The 25,309-nt window shown below is 44.2% G+C and overlaps 1 protein-coding gene across 16 annotated transcripts in view; it reads left to right on the forward strand.

Annotated features, from left to right (window-relative positions):
• The first annotated feature begins 7,669 nt into the window (after positions 1 to 7,669).
• The window catches only part of LOC110534406 (POU class 2 homeobox 2a), a 37,704-nt gene continuing 20,064 nt past the window's right edge, over positions 7,670 to 25,309 (forward strand). For 8 of the 16 annotated variants that reach the window (XM_090192002.1, XM_090192043.1, XM_090192009.1 and 5 more), the window contains exons 1-3: positions 7,786 to 7,915; positions 24,958 to 25,023; positions 25,219 to 25,253. In XM_090192002.1, the coding sequence (XP_090048128.1) occupies positions 7,888 to 7,915; positions 24,958 to 25,023; positions 25,219 to 25,253 (129 nt within the window). In that variant the 5' untranslated portion in view covers positions 7,786 to 7,887. Of the gene's footprint in view, positions 7,916 to 24,957; positions 25,024 to 25,218; positions 25,254 to 25,309 lie in introns of all 16 variants that reach the window. The other 8 variants (XM_036941503.2, XM_090192040.1, XM_090192057.1 and 5 more) reach the window with 4 other exon arrangements.

Raw genomic sequence — 25,309 nt, forward strand, 5'->3', positions numbered from 1 at the left:
ACACACACACACACACATGTTCACCGACGCAAACACAGTCATTCATTCATTTGTACAGACAGAAACAGAAGCATACACATATGTCTGTGTGTTAACATATGCTTTCGTTAACACACAGACGGATATATTCTTGTCTCTCTGAGAGAACCGACAGGCAGACAGGATGATCATATGACTTGATATCAGATTTACAGTTACACTTTATTCATACATTTTCCTCCACACGCAGACAAGAACATGACCATAACATTTCTCACACAGCGCTCACACACGCATGTATAAACAGAAGTAAACACACACACGCGCGCACACACACACCGAGACCTTTCGCTGCTGTTGCCTGGCAACGCGTGTCCAATCAAGGTGCAGAGCAGTGTCCAGTGATGTCAGAGCTGCTGCTGACCAGCAGAGAGAGAGAGAGAGAGAGAGGGGGAGAGAGAGAGAGAGATGTTGTTAGTGTATGTTGTGTACATGTGGATGCATACAGTGCCTTGCGAAAGTATTCGGCCCCCTTGAACTTTGCGACCTTTTGCCACATTTCAGGCTTCAAACATAAAGATATAAAACTGTATTTTTTTGTGAAGAATCAACAACAAGTGGGACACAATCATGAAGTGGAACGACATTTATTGGATATTTCAAACGTTTTTAACAAATCAAAAACTGAAAAATTGGGCGTGCAAAATTATTCAGCCCCTTTACTTTCAGTGCAGCAAACTCTCTCCAGAAGTTCAGTGAGGATCTCTGAATGATCCAATGGTGACCTAAATGACTAATGATGATAAATACAATCCACCTGTGTGTAATCAAGTCTCCGTATAAATGCACCTGCACTGTGATAGTCTCAGAGGTCCGTTAAAAGCGCAGAGAGCATCATGAAGAACAAGGAACACACCAGGCAGGTCCGAGATACTGTTGTGAAGAAGTTTAAAGCCGGATTTGGATACAAAAATATTTCCCAAGCTTTAAACATCCCAAGGAGCACTGTGCAAGCGATAATATTGAAATGGAAGGAGTATCAGACCACTGCAAATCTACCAAGACCTGGCCGTCCCTCTAAACTTTCAGCTCATACAAGGAGAAGACTGATCAGAGATGCAGCCAAGAGGCCCATGATCACTCTGGATGAACTGCAGAGATCTACAGCTGAGGTGGGAGAGTCTGTCCATAGGACAACAATCAGTCGTATATTGCACAAATCTGGCCTTTATGGAAGAGTGGCAAGAAGAAAGCCATTTCTTAAAGATATCCATAAAAAGTGTTGTTTAAAGTTTGCCACAAGCCACCTGGGAGACACACCAAACATGTGGAAGAAGGTGCTCTGGTCAGATGAAACCAAAATTGAACTTTTTGGCAACAATGCAAAACGTTATGTTTGGGGTAAAAGCAACACAGCCGAACACACCATCCCCACTGTCAAACATGGTGGTGGCAGCATCATGGTTTGGGCCTGCTTTTCTTCAGCAGGGACAGGGAAGATGGTTAAAATTGATGGGAAGATGGATGGAGCCAAATACAGGACCATTCTGGAAGAAAACCTGATGGAGTCTGCAAAAGACCTGAGACTGGGACGGAGATTTGTCTTCCAACAAGACAATGATCCAAAACATAAAGCAAAATCTACAATGGAATGGTTCAAAAATAAACATATCCAGGTGTTAGAATGGCCAAGTCAAAGTCCAGACCTGAATCCAATCGAGAATCTGTGGAAAGAACTGAAAACTGCTGTTCACAAATGCTCTCCATCCAACCTCACTGAGCTCGAGCTGTTTTGCAAGGAGGAATGGGAAAAAATGTCAGTCTCTCGATGTGCAAAACTGATAGAGACATACCCCAAGCGACTTACAGCTGTAATCGCAGCAAAAGGTGGTGCCACAAAGTATTAACTTAAGGGGGCTGAATAATTTTGCACGCCCAATTTTTCAGTTTTTGATTTGTTAAAAAAGTTTGAAATATCCAATAAATGTCGTTCCACTTCATGATTGTGTCCCACTTGTTGTTGATTCTTCACAAAAAAATACAGTTTTATATCTTTATGTTTGAAGCCTGAAATGTGGCAAAAGGTCGCAAAGTTCAAGGGGACCGAATACTTTCGCAAGGCACTGTATATGTCAAATAGAAAATTTGAATTTAAAGGAGAGTGAAGCTGGCGGAAAAAAGTATTGTGATTAGGAGAGAGATAAAGGAGGAGAGAGATAAAGGAGGAGAGAGATAAAGGAGGAGAGAGATAGAGGAGGAGAAAGATAAAGGAGGAGAGAGATAAAGGAGGAGAGAGATAAAGGAGGAGAGAGATAAAGGAGGAGAGAGATAAAGGAGGAGAGAGATAGAGGAGGAGAGAGATAGAGGAGGAGAGAGATAAAGGAGGAGAGAGATAAAGGAGGAGAGAGATAAAGGAGGAGAGAGATAAAGGAGGAGAGAGATAGAGGAGGAGAGAGATAAAGGAGGAGAGAGATAAAGGAGGAGAGAGATAGAGGAGGAGAGAGATAAAGGAGGAGAGAGATAGAGGAGGAGAGAGATAGAGGAGGAGAGAGATAGAGGAGGAGAGAGATAAAGGAGGAGAGAGATAAAGGAGGAGAGAGATAAAGGAGGAGCGAGATAGAGGAGGAGAGAGATAGAGGAGGAGAGAGATAGAGGAGGAGAGAGATAGAGGAGGAGAGAGATAAAGGAGGAGAGAGATAAAGGAGGAGAGAGATAGAGGAGGAGAGAGATAGAGGAGGAAAGAGATAGAGGAGGAGAGAGATAGAGGAGGTCCTGGTGATGGTAAAAGAGGAGGAGAGAGATAGAGGAGGGCCTGGTGAAGGTGAACGAGGAGGAGAGAGATAGAGGAGGGCCTGGTGAAGGTGAAAGAGGAGGAGAGAGATAGAGGAGGGTCTGGTGAAGGTGAAAGAGGAGGAGAGAGATAGAGGAGGGTCTGGTGAAGGTGAAAGAGGAGGAGAGAGATAAAGGAGGAGAAAGATAGAGGAGGAGAGAGAGAGGAGGAGAGAGATAGAGGAGGAGAGAGATAAAGGAGGAGAGAGATAAAGGAGGAGAGAGATAAAGGAGGAGAGAGATAAAGGAGGAGAGAGATAGAGGAGGGCCTGGTGAAGGTGAAAGAGGAGGAGAGAGATAAAGGAGGAGAAAGATAGAGGAGGAGAGAGAGAGGAGGAGAGAGATAGAGGAGGAGAGAGATAAAGGAGGAGAGAGATAAAGGAGGAGAGAGATAAAGGAGGAGAGAGATAGAGGAGGTCCTGGTGATGGTAAAAGAGGAGGAGAGAGAAAGAGGAGGGCCTGGTGAAGGTGAAAGAGGAGGAGAGAGATAGAGGAGGAGAGAGAGAGGAGGAGAGAGATAGAGGAGGAGAGAGATAAAGGAGGAGAGAGATAGAGGAGGAGAGAGATAGAGGAGGGCCTGGTGAAGGTGAAAGAGGAGGAGAGAGATAGAGGAGGGCCTGGTGAAGGTGAAAGAGGAGGAGAGAGATAGAGGAGGGCCTGGTGAAGGTGAAAGAGGAGGAGAGGGATAGAGGAGGGCCTGGTGATGGTAAAAGAGGAGGAGAGAGATAGAGGTGGGCCTGGTGAAGGTGAATGAGGAGGAGAGAGATAGAGGAGGGCCTGGTACAGGTGAAATAGGAGGAGAGATAGAGGTGGGCCTGGTGAAGGTGAAATAGGAGGAGAGATAGAGGTGGGCCTGGTGAAGGTGAAATAGGAGGAGAGATAGAGGTGGGCCTGGTGATGGTGAAATAGGAGGAGAGATAGAGGTGGGCCTGGTGAAGGTGAAATAGGAGGAGAGATAGAGGAGGGCCTGGTGAAGGTGAAAGAGGAGGAGAGACATAGAGGAGGGCCTGGTGAAGGTGAAAGAGGAGGAGAGAGATAGAGGAGGGCCTGGTGATGGTAAAAGAGGAGGAGAGAGATAGAGGTGGGCCTGGTGAAGGTGAATGAGGAGGAGAGAGATAGAGGAGGAGAGAGATAGATGAGGAGAGAGATAGAGGAGGAGAGAGATAGAGGTGGGCCTGGTGATGGTAAAAGAGGAGGAGAGAGATAGATGAGGAGAGAGATAGAGGAGGAGAGAGATAGAGGAGGGCCTGGTGATGGTAAAAGAGGAGGAGAGAGATAGAGGAGGAGAGAGATAGAGGTGGGCCTGGTGAAGGTGAAAGAGGAGGAGAGAGATAAAGGAGGGCCTGGTGAAGGTGAAAGAGGAGGAGAGAGATAGAGGAGGAGAGAGATAAAGGAGGGCCTGGTGAAGGTGAAAGAGGAGGAGAGAGATAAAGGAGGAGAGAGATAGAGGAGGAGAGAGATAGAGGTGGGCCTGGTGAAGGTGAAAGAGGAGGAGAGAGATAGAGGAGGAGAGAGATAGAGGAGGAGAGAGATAGAGGTGGGCCTGGTGAAGGTGAAAGAGGAGGAGAGACATAGAGGAGGGCCTGGTGAAGGTGAAAGAGGAGGAGAGAGATAGAGGAGGGCCTGGTGAAGGTGAAAGAGGAGGAGAGAGATAGAGGAGGGCCTGGTGAAGGTGAAAGAGGAGGAGAGAGATAGAGGAGGGCCTGGTGAAGGTGAAAGAGGAGGAGAGAGATAGAGGTGGGCCTGGTGAAGGTGAAAGAGGAGGAGAGACATAGAGGAGGGCCTGGTGAAGGTGAAAGAGGAGGAGAGAGATAGAGGAGGGCCTGGTGAAGGTGAAAGAGGAGGAGAGAGATAGAGGAGGGCCTGGTGAAGGTGAAAGAGGAGGAGAGAGATAGAGGAGGGCCTGGTGAAGGTGAAAGAGGAGGAGAGAGATAGAGGTGGGCCTGGTGAAGGTGAATGAGGAGGAGAGCATGATATCTCCTCATCCTGTAGCCAAGTAATGATAACACTTTGTCTTTCAGTCTGCCCTTACAGCTCTGACAGAGTTCTGTCCGTCTCAACTAGCTGGACTGTGTGTTATTACTGGTCACATGGTAGAGACAGGTGTTATCTAGTTCTCACCCCCTGCTGGTTTCCATACACCACCTAAACCTCTCACCCTCCTACCAGTACAGTTTATAATCCTGGAGCTCCACACACACACACACACACACACACACACACACACACACACACACACACACACACACACACACACACACACACACACACACACACACACAGTGGTGAGACAAACACACATTGTAGGTCCAACACCAGTGTAAAGATGAGGATGTGTGTATCTGCTCTGGGCTCCCCTGTGGTGGCTGTACAATAGATGGGAGCTCCAGAGAGATGTCGAATGGTCCCTGTACTGACCCCTTCTGGACACCTCTCCTCCCCTCTCTCTATCTCTTTATCTCTCTCCCCCTCCTACCCTCCGTCCCTCTCTCTTTATCTCTTTATCTCTCTCCCCCTCCTTTCCTCTCTTTCTCTTTATCTCTCTCCCCCTCCTTCCCTCCTTCCCTCTCTCTATCTCTTTATCTCTCTCCCCCTCCTTCCCTCCTTCCCTCTCTCTTTCTCTTTACCTCTCTCCCCCTCCCTCCCTCCTTCCCTCCTCCCCTCCCCTCCCTCTCTCTCTCAGTGACAGCGGAGTGATTGATGTTACTCAGAAGGCCCCATCCTCCCCATCCCCCTCCCTGGGGTCCCACTATCAGATTGTGTGTGTGTGTCTGATTTTGTTTTCATTTCTGCGCGTGTGTTTTTATTCCGTATTAAAATATATATAGTTAAATCGATACAATTTCATGAATAACTGAAATATTATTAATCAAGTACAGCAGTGTGTTTCTGAAATTCCATGAAAGGATTATTTATTTATTTGATGTTGTATGTCATTGTATTGGTTCCTAATCATTATGTTATTATACATATCATGCCTGTGATAGTATGTTGCCCAGATAAGGGCGTCTTACCCCAGCATCCTCAGATTAGCCAGAACGGAGTGTCGTTGGGTCTGGCTGTCATGGTAACCAAGGCTTAGACCTCCTCAAAGGCAGGAAGGACCCCCTTTTCCCTGGACATGACACACACACACACACACACACACACACACACACACACACACACAGGGGAGAGGGGGGATGGTGGTAGTAGGGCCACGGCCAAATCCAGGCTGCCCAGACGACCTCTGACCCCCCCCCCCCCCACTCAGTCTGTCACTGTCTCTGGACATCCATGACTGTTGGGGTCACCACCTTCTAACACACATACACACACACACACACACACACACACACACACATACACACACACACACACATGATGAAAGAAAGGGAGATAGAGAGAGAGGGGGAATGAAATAAAGGGAGATAGAGAGGGGGGGATGAAAGAAAGGGAGATAGAGAGGGGGGAATGAAAGAAAGGGAGATAGAGAGAGAGGGGGAATGAAATAAAGGGAGATAGAGAGGGGGGGATGAAAGAAAGGGAGATAGAGAGAGAGAGGGGGAATGAAAGAAAGGGAGAGGAAGAGGGGGGGTCACAGTTCCCTCTCCTTGGCCTTGGATGGATGCTACCTGCATCTGTAAGTGGAATTTATTGCCAATACTGCCACCATCTGGCTGACTCATGCTACTTCAGAGAAACCCATATTTCCACTGTAGTAGTGAACTCAAGCTGGTTGGTCAGCAGTAGTGCTGCACTTACTCAAATTTTCCTCTGTTGGAGGAGTGGGGGTGAGAGGGGTAGTGGTTTATGGGGATGTTGTGATGGCTCACATCTCCCGCCTCATGTGACAGCGAGATCTATAACAGAAACACAGCCCGAGTAGGTAGAACCAACAAAAGTGCCAATATAATGAAAACTGTTGAGCATGTGGATTAAATGTTTGGTAACACTTGACTTAAAGTCGACAGCAGGTATAATGCTATATCACTAGTTATAAGCATGTATGAGCCATGTCTTATTGTATGGCATATGATGGTTTAAGTCTCTAACTGGCCAGGTAGTTTGGTCTCCCGAGTGGCGCAGCAGTCTAAGGCACTGCATCTCAGTGTTAGAGTCCCTACAGACCCTGGTTTGATTCCAGGCTGTATCACAACCAGCTGTGATTGGGAGTCCCATAGGGCAGTGCACAGCGTCGTCAGGGTTAGGGTTTGGCCGGAGCAGGCCGTCATTGTAAATAAGACCTTGTTCCTAACTGACTTGCCTAGTTAAATAAAGGTTAATAAAAGTAGTGCACTGGAAAACAGCTAGATATCTCATACAGTGTGTTGACTAGACATCTTACCAAGGTAAATTATCTTAGTGTGGCAGACCATTTTTCCTTCTTCAACCTACAAAAGGCTTAAAAGAAAACAAATGATCTTAATGCATTTCCTTGGTAACCAAAATCGGCTTGAAACAAGTAAATGCATTTTCTGGGTGAGCGAGATCAACTCAAAACAAGTAATTTTCACTTAATTATCTCAATACAATACTAAAGAATCTAGGTAGAATATCATTTTTCTGCAGTGTGACTGCAGTAGTGTCAGCCAAAGGGTTGTTTTCTCTGAGCTGTGAGTGACAGTTTCCAGACACCCTGTCACTTTCCACTCATAGTCTTCCCCCTCTTCTTTCTCCTCCTCTATTTCTTAGATCTCACCCTCTCCCACTCTTTAACCTTGCGTGTCCCCCTTTCTCTTTCTGACCCTACTTCCTACTCTTCTTTTGTTTACTTCCTCTTCTCTTCTCTCTCTCTCAGGATGTGGGGAGGGGGTGGGGCATGTGTGGGGGCGTGGACAACAAGAGGGAGGGGAATGATTTTTATCTCTCCTCCGTTAATGTTCCAATGAGAGAGAGAGAGAGAGAGAGAGAGAGAGAGAGAGAGACGCACAGAGAGAGAGAGAGAGAGAGAGAGAGAGAGACAGAGAGAGAGAGAGAGAGAGAGAGAGAGACAGAGAGAGACGCACAGAGAGAGAGAGAGAGAGAGAGAGAGAGAGAGAGAAAGAAGGGGACTCAGACACTCAGACAGATGTGACCAAGACAGCAGCTCTAGCAACCATGGACTTCTGCAATATGTGGGTACCAGGTGAGTGTCTGTGCCTCTCCCTGCCTTCATTAGCACGGCCCAATTAAGCTCGCCGTGTGTGTGTGTGTTTGTCTGTGTGTGTGTGTGTGTGTGTGTGTGTGTGTGTGTGTGTGTATCTGGGCTGAGCCAATTGATTAGCACCACTGGGTCTAACGAGCATGGCTAATTAGAGCACATCAAAGAGAGGGAGATGGATGAATGGATGGAGGGAGGAGAGGATGGAGGTGTAGATGTCTGTCGCAGGCAGAGAGAAAGGTCAGACGCGTCTCTCCAGGGTGGACAGGGACGCAGTGTGTGTGTGTTTTCTCCTATCCATCCCTTGTCATTACAACTGTTTAAACAGAGAACCTAAAGGTACACTTTAGTTATGTGTCCTACATAACAGCATTAGAAGTGGTCTTTAGCCTACATATAGAATGTCACGTTTTAATTTCAAATTAAGAGATGATAGAGAAATAGTTTCTCAAATATACATTCACAGGAAATGATTCATCAATAACATAAAAACCTATCAACAAACGACAATAGTATTACTGCATGTCATGAATAATCAGGTATAGATAACATCACAGTGAACCATTTACGGTATGTGCGTGCGTATCCATTTGATGGGAATGATTCATGCGATGAAGCACCTTGTCACTTCTCACATCGACGTGGACAGTGATGAATAGGGCTTTTTAAAATCAAACCCCCTGTACATTCCTGTGACCAGACCACGGTGACGGGATGACACATCATATTATGGCGTCCGTGTAGTACAGTATCACCGCTGGATAGAGAATGAGGTTACTCAGGTGAATAGTTGACTTGAGGGGTGAACTACAGTGTCTCAACTATGCCTTGAATTGCACACAGACAACACAGTCGATTGTCAGTATTCATTGTGAATACACCAGTCATAATGTTAGGGTTTCAGTGTGCAGTTTGTTAACTGACAGGATTATCACACAACACTACTGACCTGCCACAGATTTACAGACAGTTGTAGTCCAATGACTACATTTTTTTCATTGAATGATTTCATAGCAGTAGTGAAATATGAATGGAAAGTTTAAACGTTTCATCGGTAGACTTCATTTCCCAGACCCCCCCTTGGCGCCAGAGGGATCTCCTTAAGCAGGAAGTGAAGGTTCATTTGAGATCAGTTTCACCCAAAATACCCCTGGGAGAACACACCATAGAAACAGAATGCATAGAACATGTAATGAAAAGGCATATCATGCTGTGCACTATGCAACCGTATACAGCAGTTTACAGTACAGTTTGTGAGACTGTCCTATCTAGACATCCGTTTCTATGGCACATACATACACCTATTCATTAGGTAGTGGTAAAAGGCTTCTGAGAATAGCTTGTCTTGTTCGGCAACGAGAGGAGAGACTATAACGGCTGACACGTATCAGTAGTTATGTGTCTTACAGTGGGGCAGTTAAAATGGCAGTTTGATGTAATCACAGAGAATGTTGCCAGTGCTGCGATAGTACTATATTATGGGTCTACTGAGCCGTTCCTTATGTATCAGAGTAAAGATGTATCTAAACCACCACCAGGACACTTCACCAATGCAGTTCTGTTACTGTCACGTGATAGGTGCCCATGTTAGTATTATTACAGCACCTATTGATAGATTAGATTGACAGTATTTCTCTCTCTCTCTGTGTGTGTGTGTGTGTGTGTGTGTGTGTGTGTGTGTGTGTGTGTGTGTGTGTGTGTGTGCGTGCGTGCGTGCGTGCGTGCGTGCGTGAAAGTAGGGCGGCAGGTAGCCTAGCTGTTAAGAGCGTTGGGCCAGTAACCCAAAGGTCGCTGGTTCAAATCCGTGAGCCGACTAGGTGAAAAATTGCTCCTGTACACTACTGTGAATTGCTCCTGTACACTACTGTAAATTGCTCCTGTACACTACTGAAAATTGCTCTGGATAAGAGCATCTGCTAAATGACTAAGATGTCAGTCAGTGTGTTGTGCGACATTGACAAAGTATCAGAGTAATATTAATAGTCTCATTGACAGTAAGTGTTGGGTTTAGCACTCTGTGTTCAAGATGGTGTGAGCTAGGGGAAGTAGAGGGGGGAAGTGAGAGAGACATACATCACACCATGATACACTAGCATTACACCAGCCTACTGTATATACACTACTACCCTCACTACATACCACAAACACTGTATATACACTACTACCCTCACTACATACCACTAACACTGTATATACACTACTACCCTCACTACATACCACTAACACTGTATATACACTACTACCCTCACTACATACCACTAACACTATATATACACTACTACTCTCACTACATACCACTAACACTGTATATACACTACTACCCTCACTACATACCACTAACACTGTATATACACTACTACCCTCACTACATACCACTAACACTGTATATACACTACTACCCTCACTACATACCACTAACACTGTATATACACTACTACCCTCACTACATACCACTAACACTGTATATACACTACTACCCTCACTACATACCACTAACACTGTATATACACTACTACCCTCACTACATACCACTAACACTGTATATACACTACTACCCTCACTACATACCACTAACACTGTATATACACTACTACCCTCACGACATACCACTAACACTGTATATACACTACTACCCTCACGACATACCAATAACACTGTATATACACTACTACCCTCACTACATACCACTAACACTGTATATACACTACTACCCTCACTACATACCACTAACACTGTATATACACTACTACCCTCACTACATACCACTAACACTGTATATACACTACTAACCTCACTACATACCAATAACACTGTATATACACTACTACCCTCACTACATACCACTAACACTGTATATACACTACTACCCTCACTACATACCACAAACACTGTATATACACTACTACCCTCACTACATACCACTAACACTGTATATACACTACTACCCTCACTACATACCACTAACACTGTATATACACTACTACCCTCACTACATACCACTAACACTGTATATACACTACTACCCTCACTACATACCACTAACACTGTATATACACTACTACCCTCACTACATACCACTAACACTGTACATACACTACTACCCTCACTACATACCACTAACACTGTATATACACTCCTACCCTCACAACATACCACTAACACTGTATATACACTACTACCCTCACTACATACCACTAACACTATATATACACTACTACTCTCACTACATACCACTAACACTGTATATACACTACTACCCTCACTACATACCACTAACACTGTATATACACTACTACCCTCACTACATACCACTAACACTGAATTGCTTCCTCATATCTGAGTTTTTTTGGACTAAATTAAGATATGGAGAAAACCTGTCTATTTTAGAGGGATCCTTCCTGTGGTTAGATCTGAAGTGCATGTCATTGGTGAGGAACAGCCAATGGGCTTTTCTGTCTCACCACTGCTTCCCCTAGCAGACCTGTGTTTGTAGAAAAAACTCCTGATTGTCACAAGTAATGTACTGCCCCTGCCGTCCTGTGTTCTGTGTTATCCAGCCTGGATATAGCTTGTTCAGACATCTGGGCCTCAATGGCCTCACCACTATTGGTTTTCATTGGTTTGGTTTAACTGATTCAGACCTGGGTCTCCAGGCAAGTGGACTCTCTGGCCAATCAACAACATGAATCATTCATTGAACTACTTGGGAGAAAGGAAACCCAGCAGCTCTACAGATATTGAGGCCTGGTATTGAATAGCCCTGTTGCTATTCAATCCACTACATATCACGAATAGTACCCTAAACCGCTGCGCTCCTGAGTGGCGCAGCGGTCTTAAGGCAATGCATCTCATTGCTAGAGGCGTTACTACCGACCCTGGTTCGATTCCAGGCTGTAAAACAACCCGCCATGATTGGGAGTCACATAGGAAGGTGCACAATTGGTCCAGCTTTGTTAGGGTTTGGCTGGGTAGGCCGTCATCGTAAATAACAATTTGTTCTTAACTGACTTGCCTAGTTAAATAAAATAAATAACATTTAAAAAATTACCTCATCCATAGTAATTGTTGGTAAATGTGTTCAGTGTCTCACTACTGCCCCCTATTGGTTGGTAAGTGGTCCTGCTCAGAGCATGTGAACGGAGTGGTCGGAAATTCTGCTCATAGCTGTTGGAGCGGTCACTACTTGGACCTACCAAACCAAACGATTTGAATAAAAAGTATTTTAATAAACATGAAAAGGTGAATGTGAGGAGCCCTCATAGTTTTATTAGGCTACATGTCATATTAAACAGCATATAAACACTCTAGATAGGCCAGGAGCCAGACTGAGCCTAAGAAGGAACGGAAATGAATTATTTAGGCTATATTATTTAATTATTTCAAGGCTATAGCCTACAAAGAAATACCGTTGTGAAGCATTTGTGAGCGTGACACACTAGGCTGGTAGGGAGTCACTGACATTATTAAGCGCTCAACATTTAAACAACATTTCATTGTATTAAGTCATTATAGTCTATAAATTGAGCATATAGGCTGTGACTAACTTACAAATTAAACAAAAATGCCTTATTAAATCAAATCAAATGTTATTGGTCACATACACATGGTTAGCAGAGGTTATTCCGAGTGTAGCGAAATTCTTGTGAAGGACTAGAAGCGAGGCAGCCCTCTCTGTCAGCGCCATCTTTCTATCAGGCTCAGTCTACAGTGCCTTTGAATTCATTTTTAGAAGCCAGTCTGTGGCTTCTGTCTCATGTGATGGTGCCTGGAGAGCAGGTCAGTAGCAGTGAATATCCTCTCCATACTTGTAGAACCACTGGGGATGCTAAACACCCTGTTGGCCGCCCCAGGCTGGGCAGAGATGCAGAGGTTTTTTTCCATAGGTAATCCAACAGGCTTTTAGGCAAAATAACCCAATCAAAACAGAAATCTCCTTAAAAGTTGGAATATGCCGGGCCTATTGGGCCAAAATCAATTATATCCGATTGTATAGATAGTAGAACAAAAATTATGGAAACTTTAAAAAAATGACTTTGCTACAATAGCACACTTAGTTATGTACCCACCTTTCTTTCAACATGCACACTTAGTTATGTACCCACCTTTCTTTCAACATGCACACTTAGTTATGTACCCACCTTTCTTTCAACATGCACACTTAGTTATGTACCCACCCTTTCTTTCAACATGCACACTTAGTTTTGTACCCACCTTTCTTTCAACATGCACACTTAGTTATGTACCCACCCTTTATTTCAACATGCACACTTAGTTATGTACCCACCTTTCTTTCAACATGCACACTTAGTTATGTACCCACCTTTCTTTCAACATGCACACATAGTAAGTACACCATCATGCTTTCAGGATATGTGTCTTTTCAGATTCCACAATGATTCTTTAGTTGTGGACATTACATCTCCACACTCGCTCTCTTGCTCTTGGTCCTCATCTTTGTTGTGGACATTACATCTCCACACTCGCTCTCTTGCTCTTGGTCCTCATCTTTGTTGTGGACATTACATCTCCACACTCGCTCTCTTGCTCTTGGTCCTCATCTTTGTTGTGGACATTACATCTCCACACTCGCTCTCTTGCTCTTGGTCCTCATCTTTGTTGTGGACATTACATCTCCACACTCGCTCTCTTGCTCTTGGTCCTCATCTTTGTTGTGGACATTACATCTCCACACTCGCTCTCTTGCTCTTGGTCCTCATCTTTGTTTCTGGACATTACATCTCCACACTCGCTCTCTTGCTCTTGGTCCTCATCTTTGTTGTGGACATTACATCTCCACACTCGCTCTCTTGCTCTTGGTCCTCATCTTTGTTTCTGGACATTACATCTCCACACTCGCTCTCTTGCTCTTGGTCCTCATCTTTGTTTCTGGACATTACATCTCCACACTCGCTCTCTTGCTCTTGGTCCTCATCTTTGTTTCTGGACATTACATCTCCACACTCGCTCTCTTGCTCTTGGTCCTCATCTTTGTTGTGGACATTACATCTCCACACTCGCTCTCTTGCTCTTGGTCCTCATCTTTGTTGTGGTCATTACATCTCCACACTCGCTCTCTTGCTCTTGGTCCTCATCTTTGTTGTGGACATTACATCTCCACACTCGCTCTCTTGCTCTTGGTCCTCATCTTTGTTTCTGGACATTACATCTCCACACTCGCTCTCTTGCTCTTGGTCCTCATCTTTGTTTCTGGACATTACATCTCCACACTCGCTCTCTTGCTCTTGGTCCTCATCTTTGTTTCTGGACATTACATCTCCACACTCGCTCTCTTGCTCTTGGTCCTCATCTTTGTTGTGGTCATTACATCTCCTCTCTTCTTTGTTGTGGTCATTACATCTCCTCTCTTCTTTGTTGTGATCATTACATCACCACACTCCCTCTCTTCTTTGTTGTGGTCATTACATCACCACACTTCCTCTCTTCTTTGTTGTGGTCATTACATCTCCTCTCTTCTTTGTTGTGGTCATTACATCTCCTCTCTTCTTTGTTGTGGTCATTACATCTCCTCTCTTCTTTGTTGTGGTCATTACATCTCCTCTCTTCTTTGTTGTGGTCATTACATCACTACACTCCCTCTCTTCTTTGTTGTGGTCATTACATCACTACACTCCCTCTCTTCTTTGTTGTGGTCATTACATCACTACACTTCCTCTCTTCTTTGTTGTGGTCATTACATCTCCTCTCTTCTTTGTTGTGGTCATTACATCTCCTCTCTTCTTTGTTGTGGTCATTACATCTCCTCTCTTCTTTGTTGTGATCATTACATCACCACACTTCCTCTCTTCTTTGTTGTGGTCATTACATCACCACACTTCCTCTCTTCTTTGTTGTGGTCATTACATCTCCTCTCTTCTTTGTTGTGGTCATTACATCACCACACTCCCTCTCTTCTTTGTTGTGGTCATTACATCACCACACTTCCTCTCTTCTTTGTTGTGGTCATTACATCACCACACTTCCTCTCTTCTTTGTTGTGATCATTACATCACCACACTCCCTCTCTTCTTTGTTGTGGTCATTACATCACCACACTTCCTCTCTTCTTTGTTGTGATCATTACATCACCACACTTCCTCTCTTCTTTGTTGTGGTCATTACATCACCTCTCTTCTTTGTTGTGATCATTACATCACCACACTCCCTCTCTTCTTTGTTGTGGTCATTACATCTCCTCTCTTCTTTGTTGTGGTCATTACATCACTACACTCCCTCTCTTCTTTGTTGTGGTCATTACATCACCACACTCCCTCTCTTCTTTGTTGTGGTCATTACATCACTACACTTCCTCTCTTCTTTGTTGTGATCATTACATCACCTCTCTTCTTTGTTGTGATCATTACATCACTACACTCCCTCTCTTCTTTGTTGTGGTCATTACATCACCACACTCCCTCTCTTCTTTGTTGTGGTCATTACATCACTACACTTCCTCTCTTCTTTGTTGTGGTCATTACATCTCCTCTCTTCTTTGTTGTGATCATTACATCACCACACTCCCTCTCTTCTTTGTTGTGGTCATTACATCTCCTCTCTTCTTTGTTGTGGTCATTACATCTCCTCTCTTCTTTGTTGTGGTCATTACATCACCACACTCCCTCTCTTCTTTGTTGTGATCATTACATCACTACACTTCCTCTCTTCTTTGTTGTGGTCATTACATCACCACACTCCCTCTCTTCTTTGTTGTGGTCATTACATCTCCTCTCTTCTTTGTTGTGGTCATTACATCTCCTCTCTTCTTTGTTGTGGTCATTACATCACTACACTCCCTCTCTTCTTTGTTGTGGTCATTACATCACCACACTTCCTCTCTTCTTTGTTGTGGTCATTACATCACCACACTCCCTCTCTTCTTTGTTGTGGTCATTACATCACCACACTTCCTCTCTTCTTTGTTGTGGTCATTACATCTCCTCTCTTCTTTGTTGTGATCATTACATCACCACACTCCCTCTCTTCTTTGTTGTGGTCATTACATCTCCTCTCTTCTTTGTTGTGGTCATTACATCACCACACTTCCTCTCTTCTTTGTTGTGATCATTACATCACCACACTCCCTCTCTTCTTTGTTGTGGTCATTACATCTCCTCTCTTCTTTGTTGTGGTCATTACATCACCACACTCCCTCTCTTCTTTGTTGTGGTCATTACATCACCACACTCCCTCTCTTCTTTGTTGTGGTCATTACATCACCACACTCCCTCTCTTCTTTGTTGTGGTCATTACATCACCACACTCCCTCTCTTCTTTGTTGTGGTCATTACATCACCACACTTCCTCTCTTCTTTGTTGTGGTCATTACATCACCTCTCTTCTTTGTTGTGGTCATTACATCTCCTCTCTTCTTTGTTGTGGTCATTACATCTCCTCTCTTCTTTGTTGTGGTCATTACATCTCCTCTCTTCTTTGTTGTGGTCATTACATCACTACACTCCCTCTCTTCTTTGTTGTGGTCATTACATCACTACACTCCCTCTCTTCTTTGTTGTGGTCATTACATCACCACACTCCCTCTCTTCTTTGTTGTGGTCATTACATCACCACACTTCCTCTCTTCTTTGTTGTGGTCATTACATCACCACACTTCCTCTCTTCTTTGTTGTGGTCATTACATCACCACACTTCCTCTCTTCTTTGTTGTGGTCATTACATCTCCTCTCTTCTTTGTTGTGGTCATTACATCACTACACTCCCTCTCTTCTTTGTTGTGGTCATTACATCTCCTCTCTTCTTTGTTGTGATCATTACATCACCACACTTCCTCTCTTCTTTGTTGTGATCATTACATCACCACACTCCCTCTCTTCTTTGTTGTGGTCATTACATCTCCTCTCTTCTTTGTTGTGGTCATTACATCACTACACTCCCTCTCTTCTTTGTTGTGGTCATTACATCACCACACTTCCTCTCTTCTTTGTTGTGGTCATTACATCTCCTCTCTTCTTTGTTGTGGTCATTACATCACCACACTCCCTCTCTTCTTTGTTGTGGTCATTACATCTCCTCTCTTCTTTGTTGTGGTCATTACATCACTACACTCCCTCTCTTCTTTGTTGTGGTCATTACATCTCCTCTCTTCTTTGTTGTGGTCATTACATCACCACACTCCCTCTCTTCTTTGTTGTGGTCATTACATCTCCTCTCTTCTTTGTTGTGGTCATTACATCACCACACTCCCTCTCTTCTTTGTTGTGGTCATTACATCTCCACACTCCCTCTCTTCTTTGTTGTGGTCATTACATCTCCACACTCCCTCTCTTCTTTGTTGTGGTCATTACATCACTACACTTCCTCTCTTCTTTGTTGTGGTCATTACATCTCCTCTCTTCTTTGTTGTGGTCATTACATCACCACACTCCCTCTCTTCTTTGTTGTGGTCATTACATCACCACACTCCCTCTCTTCTTTGTTGTGGTCATTACATCACCACACTCCCTCTCTTCTTTGTTGTGGTCATTACATCACCACACTCCCTCTCTTCTTTGTTGTGGTCATTACATCACCACACTCCCTCTCTTCTTTGTTGTGGTCATTACATCACTACACTCCCTCTCTTCTTTGTTGTGGTCATTACATCACCACACTTCCTCTCTTCTTTGTTGTGGTCATTACATCACCACACTTCCTCTCTTCTTTGTTGTGGTCATTACATCACCACACTTCCTCTCTTCTTTGTTGTGGTCATTACATCTCCTCTCTTCTTTGTTGTGGTCATTACATCTCCTCTCTTCTTTGATGTGGTCATTACATCTCCTCTCTTCTTTGTTGTGGTCATTACATCTCCTCTCTTCTTTGTTGTGGTCATTACATCACTACACTCCCTCTCTTCTTTGTTGTGGTCATTACATCACCACACTTCCTCTCTTCTTTGTTGTGGTCATTACATCACCACACTTCCTCTCTTCTTTGTTGTGGTCATTACATCACCACACTTCCTCTCTTCTTTGTTGTGGTCATTACATCACCACACTTCCTCTCTTCTTTGTTGTGGTCATTACATCACCACACTTCCTCTCTTCTTTGTTGTGGTCATTACATCACCACACTCCCTCTCTTCTTTGTTGTGGTCATTACATCACTACACTTCCTCTCTTCTTTGTTGTGGTCATTACATCTCCTCTCTTCTTTGTTGTGGTCATTACATCACCACACTCCCTCTCTTCTTTGTTGTGGTCATTACATCTCCTCTCTCCCTCTCTTCTTTGTTGTGGTCATTACATCACTACACTCCCTCTCTTCTTTGTTGTGGTCATTACATCACTACACTTCCTCTCTTCTTTGTTGTGGTCATTACATCACCACACTCCCTCTCTTCTTTGTTGTGATCATTACATCACCACACTCCCTCTCTTCTTTGTTGTGGTCATTACATCACCACACTTCCTCTCTTCTTTGTTGTGGTCATTACATCACCACACTCCCTCTCTTCTTTGTTGTGGTCATTACATCACCACACTTCCTCTCTTCTTTGTTGTGGTCATTACATCTCCTCTCTTCTTTGTTGTGGTCATTACATCACCACACTCCCTCTCTTCTTTGTTGTGGTCATTACATCACCACACTTCCTCTCTTCTTTGTTGTGGTCATTACATCTCCTCTCTTCTTTGTTGTGGTCATTACATCACCACACTTCCTCTCTTCTTTGTTGTGGTCATTACATCTCCTCTCTTCTTTGTTGTGATCATTACATCACCACACTTCCTCTCTTCTTTGTTGTGGTCATTACATCACCACACTCCCTCTCTTCTTTGTTGTGGTCATTACATCTCCTCTCTTCTTTGTTGTGATCATTACATCACCACACTCCCTCTCTTCTTTGTTGTGGTCATTACATCACCACACTTCCTCTCTTCTTTGTTGTGGTCATTACATCACCACACTTCCTCTCTTCTTTGTTGTGGTCATTACATCACCACACTTCCTCTCTTCTTTGTTGTGGTCATTACATCACCACACTTCCTCTCTTCTTTGTTGTGGTCATTACATCACCACACTTCCTCTCTTCTTTGTTGTGGTCATTACATCACCACACTTCCTCTCTTCTTTGTTGTGGTCATTACATCACCACACTCCCTCTCTTCTTTGTTGTGGTCATTACATCACTACACTTCCTCTCTTCTTTGTTGTGGTCATTACATCTCCTCTCTTCTTTGTTGTGGTCATTACATCACCACACTCCCTCTCTTCTTTGTTGTGGTCATTACATCTCCTCTCTCCCTCTCTTCTTTGTTGTGGTCATTACATCACTACACTCCCTCTCTTCTTTGTTGTGGTCATTACATCACTACACTTCCTCTCTTCTTTGTTGTGGTCATTACATCACTACACTTCCTCTCTTCTTTGTTGTGGTCATTACATCACTACACTTCCTCTCTTCTTTGTTGTGGTCATTACATCACCACACTTCCTCTCTTCTTTGTTGTGGTCATTACATCACTACACTTCCTCTCTTCTTTGTTGTGGTCATTACATCACCACACTTCCTCTCTTCTTTGTTGTGGTCATTACATCTCCACACTCCCTCTCTTCTTTGTTGTGGTCATTACATCACTACACTCCCTCTCTTCTTTGTTGTGGTCATTACATCACCACACTCCCTCTCTTCTTTGTTGTGGTCATTACATCACTACACTCCCTCTCTTCTTTGTTGTGGTCATTACATCACCACACTCCCTCTCTTCTTTGTTGTGGTCATTACATCACTACACTCCCTCTCTTCTTTGTTGTGATCATTACATCACTACACTCCCTCTCTTCTTTGTTGTGGTCATTACATCACCACACTTCCTCTCTTCTTTGTTGTGGTCATTACATCTCCTCTCTTCTTTGTTGTGGTCATTACATCACTACACTCCCTCTCTTCTTTGTTGTGATCATTACATCACTACACTTCCTCTCTTCTTTGTTGTGGTCATTACATCACTACACTCCCTCTCTTCTTTGTTGTGGTCATTACATCACTACACTCCCTCTCTTCTTTGTTGTGGTCATTACATCTCCTCTCTTCTTTGTTGTGGTCATTACATCTCCTCTCTTCTTTGTTGTGATCATTACATCACCTCTCTTCTTTGTTGTGGTCATTACATCTCCTCTCTTCTTTGTTGTGGTCATTACATCACCACACTCCCTCTCTTCTTTGTTGTGGTCATTACATCTCCTCTCTTCTTTGTTGTGGTCATTACATCACCACACTCCCTCTCTTCTTTGTTGTGGTCATTACATCACCACACTCCCTCTCTTCTTTGTTGTGGTCATTACATCTCCTCTCTTCTTTGTTGTGATCATTACATCACCACACTCCCTCTCTTCTTTGTTGTGGTCATTACATCTCCTCTCTTCTTTGTTGTGGTCATTACATCACCACACTCCCTCTCTTCTTTGTTGTGGTCATTACATCTCCTCTCTTCTTTGTTGTGGTCATTACATCTCCTCTCTTCTTTGTTGTGGTCATTACATCTCCTCTCTTCTTTGTTGTGGTCATTACATCTCCTCTCTTCTTTGTTGTGGTCATTACATCTCCTCTCTTCTTTGTTGTGGTCATTACATCTCCTCTCTTCTTTGTTGTGGTCATTACATCACCACACTCCCTCTCTTCTTTGTTGTGGTCATTACATCTCCACACTCCCTCTCTTCTTTGTTGTGGTCATTACACTTCCTCTCTTCTTTGTTGTGGTCATTACATCTCCTCTCTTCTTTGTTGTGGTCATTACATCACTACACTTCCTCTCTTCTTTGTTGTGGTCATTACACTTCCTCTCTTCTTTGTTGTGGTCATTACATCTCCTCTCTTCTTTGTTGTGGTCATTACATCTCCTCTCTTCTTTGTTGTGGTCATTACATCACTACACTTCCTCTCTTCTTTGTTGTGGTCATTACATCACTACACTTCCTCTCTTCTTTGTTGTGGTCATTACATCACCACACTTCCTCTCTTGCTATTGGTCCTCTTTGTAAGTCACCTTGATTTTGCACCAGTGTGTTTGATCAGTTTCTTTATGAAAATATTTAGCAAACTCCATGACAGTAGCTAAAGCAAGGGACTATAGCAGCAGACAAATGCATGCTGGGCTGGGCAGGCCCTGAGCTCCTGAAGTGAGCGCTACTGGAGCACTGTTGAAGCTAAATTGGAGCGGGCTAAAAGGCCAACACTCCAGCCTTTGGGAATCTCGCTCCAGGCTCCAGTTAAATTGGGCACGCTCAGCTCCCCTCCACTCACATACTCTGGTCCTGCTCCATAGCCCAGAGGACAAACAAGGGATGTCTCTGTAGTGCTATGCCATTACTCATAAACAGTACCAGTCATACGTTTTAGACACCTACTCATTCAAGGGTTTTTCTTTATTTTTACTATTTTCTACATTGTAGAATAAGACATCAAACCTTTGACTGGTATTGTAGATAATAAGCTGTTACAGACATAGTAGAAATGAAGAAAAACCCTTGAAGGAGTAGGTGTTTCTAAACCTTTGACTGGTACTGTAGATAATAACCTGTTACAGACATAGTAAAAATGAAGAAAAACCCTTGAAGGAGTAGGTGTTTCTAAACCTTTGACTGGTACTGTAGATAATAACCTGTTACAGACATAGTAAAAATGAAGAAAAACCCTTGAAGGAGTAGGTGTTTCTAAACCTTTGACTGGTACTGTAGATAATAACCTGTTACAGACATAGTAAAAATGAAGAAAAACCCTTGAAGGAGTAGGTGTTTCTAAACCTTTGACTGGTATTGTAGATAATAACCTGTTACAGACATAGTAGCTTATTTAGTCTGTTGGTTGTATTTGTTAGTTTGTGTCGTTTCACAGTTTAGTTTTGTTATGACTTCAAAAAGGTCAACTGGATTTTGTTTCTTTGAGAATAAAAAAAACAAGCATTTATGTTACTCTGAGCACTCATCCTTTATACTGGAACCGAGAGAGAGAAATAGAGGGGGGCGGGGGGGGGGGAGAAGTGATAGAGAGAACTGTGAGGAAGGGAGAGAGAGAGAGAGAGAGAGAGAGAGGGGGAGAAGTGATAGAGAGAACTGTGAGGAAGGGAGAGAGAGAGAGAGAGAGAGATAGGGTGAGAAGTGATAGAGAGAACTGAGGAAGGGAGAGAGAGAGAGAGATAGGGGGAGAAGTGATAGAGAGAACTGAGGAAGGGAGAGAGAGAGTGGGAGAAGTGATAGAGAGAACTGTGAGGAAGGGAGAGAAAGAGAGAGAGAGAAAGAGAGGGAGAGAAGTGATAGAGAGAACTGGGAGGAAGGGAGAGAGAGAGAGAGAGAGAAAGAGAGGGGGGAGAAGTGATAGAGAGAACTGTGAGGAAGGGAGAGAGAGAGAGATAGGGGGGAGAAGTGATAGAGAGAACTGAGGAAGGGAGAGAGAGAGAGAGAGATAGGGGGGAGAAGTGATAGAGAGAACTGTGAGGAAGTGAGAGAGAGAGAGAGAGAGATAGGGGGGAGAAGTGATAGAGAGAACTGACGAAGGGAGAGAGAGAGAGAGAGAAAGAAAGTGGGGGAAGTGATAGAGAGAACTGTGAGGAAGGGAGAGAGAGAGAGAGAGAGAGAGAGAGAAATAGGGGGGGGGGTGATAGAGAGAACTGTGAGGAAGGGATAGAGAGAGAGAAAGAGAGGGGGGAGAAGAGATAGAGAGAACTGTGAGGAAGGGAGAGAGAGAGAAAGAGAGGGGGGAGAAGTGATAGAGAGAACTGTGAGGAAGGGAGAGAGAGAGAGAGAGAAAGAGAGGGGGGAGAAGTGATAGAGAGAACTGTGAGGAAGGGAGAGAGAGAGAGAGAGAGAGAGAGATATGGGGAGAAGTGATAGAGAGAACTGGGAGGAAGGGAGAGAGAGAGAGAGATAGGGGGGAGAAGTGATAGAGAGAACTGTGAGGAAGGGAGAGAAAGAGAGAGAGAGAAAGAGAGGGGGGAGAAGTGATAGAGAGAACTGGGAGGAAGGGAGAGAGAGAGAGAGAGAGAAAGAGAGAGGGGGAGAAGTGATAGAGAGAACTGTGAGGAAGGGGGAGAGAGGCATTTAATAATGCAGGTGGCAGATATAATTAGTTGTTCGTTGGGTGGATTTGCATGTTTTCATAAAAGGGAAGTTGGTGTGAGGGAGGGAGTGTGTCAGCAAAGACCAGTGTCTGTGTAGATATTGTGGGTTCTCACAAAATAAGCGGTAGTTAATACAGTAACTGCCAAATGAAACATCTGTTACGGTAACTTTCTTTAAAATAATTAACATAACGTAATTAACTTTTTATTTTATTTACAGTGAATTGTGTACCCCTCACCTCTCTATCTCTTTAAATCTTTCTAGCTGCCCCAACCCACTCTCCCATTCCACCCCCTGTTCCTCCTCTCTCTTTCCCTCCCTCTCACCCTCCCCCCACACCCCTCGACTCTCTGTCTATGGGGACAGTCCCAGCCCTGACTGGCTGTCTGTACAGTACAGAGGAGAGGAGAGGAGAGGAAGGAGGAAGTGTTGTGGTGTAGTATAGCGGGTGTGGTGTGGTGTAATGATGACACTACAGTGAGTAACATCAGTATAGAGGTGTCTAGTGGGGTTCTGTTCCCACTCAAACCTCTGTAGGGCCTATTGTTAGACCCAACAAACACCTCTGTACATATAGGAAAGAATGAACGGAGGCTGCACAGCAAAACATATCACCGCATATACAAAAGCCAATACTGCAGTGTGACATCATATTTCAGCGCCGTAGCATCAACCAAAAGCATTTGCACCTTCCATTTTTTCTATTGCTATGTGATTATCTGTATAATGCTTCAACTGAACCTGAACATGCTGACTCCCAGTCATTAAACCTAATCATCTGCTCTCTCTCTCTCTCTCTCTCTCTCTCTCTCTCGTCTTTCTCTCTCTTTGTCTTTCTCTCTCTTTGTCTTTCTCTCTCTCTCTCTGTCTCTCTCTCTGTCTCTCTTTCTGTCTCTCCCTCCCTCTCTCTTTCTGTCTCTCTGTCTCTCTCTTGCTCTGTCTCTCTCTTTCTGTCTCTCCCTCCCTCTCTCTTGCTCTGTCTCTCTGTCTCTCTCTTGCTCTGTCTCTCTCTCTCTGTCTCTCTCTTGCCCTCTCTCTCTCTCTCTCTCTCTCGGTTTCTCCCTCTGTATTTCTCTATATTTCTCTGTCTTTCTCTCTCTCTCTCTCTCTCTCTCTCTCTCTCTGTCTCTCTCGCTCTGTCTCTCTCTCGTCTTTCTCTCTCTTTGTCTTTCTCTCTCTTTGTCTTTCTCTCTCTCTCTCTCTCTCTCTGTCTCTCTCTCTGTCTCTCTTTCTGTCTCTCTCTCCCTCTCTCTTTCTGTCTCTCTGTCTCTCTCTTGCTCTGTCTCTCTCTCTCTGTCTCTCTCTTGCCCTCTCTCTCTCTCTCTCTCTCTCTCGGTTTCTCCCTCTGTATTTCTCTATATTTCTCTGTCTTTCTCTCTCTCTCTCTCTTTCTCTCTCTCTCTCTCTCTGTCTCTCTCGCTCTGTCTCTCTCTCTCTGTCTCTCTCTTGCCCCCTCTCTCTCTCTCTCTCTCTCGGTTTCTCCCTCTGTATTTCTCTGTATTTCTCTGTCTTTCTCTTGCCCTCTCTCTCTCTCTCTCTCGGTTTCTCCCTCTGTATTTCTCTGTATTTCTCTGTCTCACTCTTGCTCTCTCTCTCTCTCTCTCTCTCTCTCTCTGTCTCTCTCTCTGCCTCTCTGTCTCTCTCTTGCCCTCTCTCTCTCTCTCTCTCTCTCTCTCGGTTTCTCCCTCTGTAATTCTCTATATTTCTCTGTCTTTCTCTCTCTCTCTCTCTCTCTCTCTCTCTCTCTGTCTCTCTCGCTCTGTCTCTCTCTCTCTGTCTCTCTCTTGCCCTCTCTCTCTCTCTCGGTTTCTCCCTCTGTATTTCTCTGTATTTCTCTGTCTTTCTCTTGCGCTCTCTCTCTCTCTCTCTCTGTCTCTCTCTTGCTCGCTCTCTCTCTCTCTCTCTCTCTCTCTCTCTCTCTCTCTCTCTCTCTCTCTCTATGTCTCTCTCTCTGTCTCTCTCTCTCGTTCTCATAGAAATCAGGATGTCAAAGCCAGTAGAGGTTGAGAACACAGGGGCTGACTCTCCAATGGAGAGCACAGGTATTTTTCTATGTGTGTGTGTGTGTGTGTGTGCGTGTGTGTGCGTGCGTGTTTGTGTGTGCGTGTGTGTGCGTGCGTGTTAGCGTGTGTGTACATACCTGCATGTGTTCGTGTGTGTGCATGTGTGTCTGCGTTTGTGCATGCACACGCGTGTGTGTGATTAATTTCTAATTGCTTCCTATGCCCCCCACACAGATTCAGAGCGGAATGGTCCTGATAAAAACCATCAGGTTTGTGTCCGCTTGGTGCTTCACCTTCATTTCAGTACTGATCTCGCTGGTAATAT

The sequence above is a fragment of the Oncorhynchus mykiss genome, chromosome 2, assembly GCF_057628025.1.
Source record: "Oncorhynchus mykiss isolate SJ-2025 chromosome 2, ASM5762802v1, whole genome shotgun sequence".
NCBI lineage: Eukaryota > Metazoa > Chordata > Actinopteri > Salmoniformes > Salmonidae > Oncorhynchus > Oncorhynchus mykiss.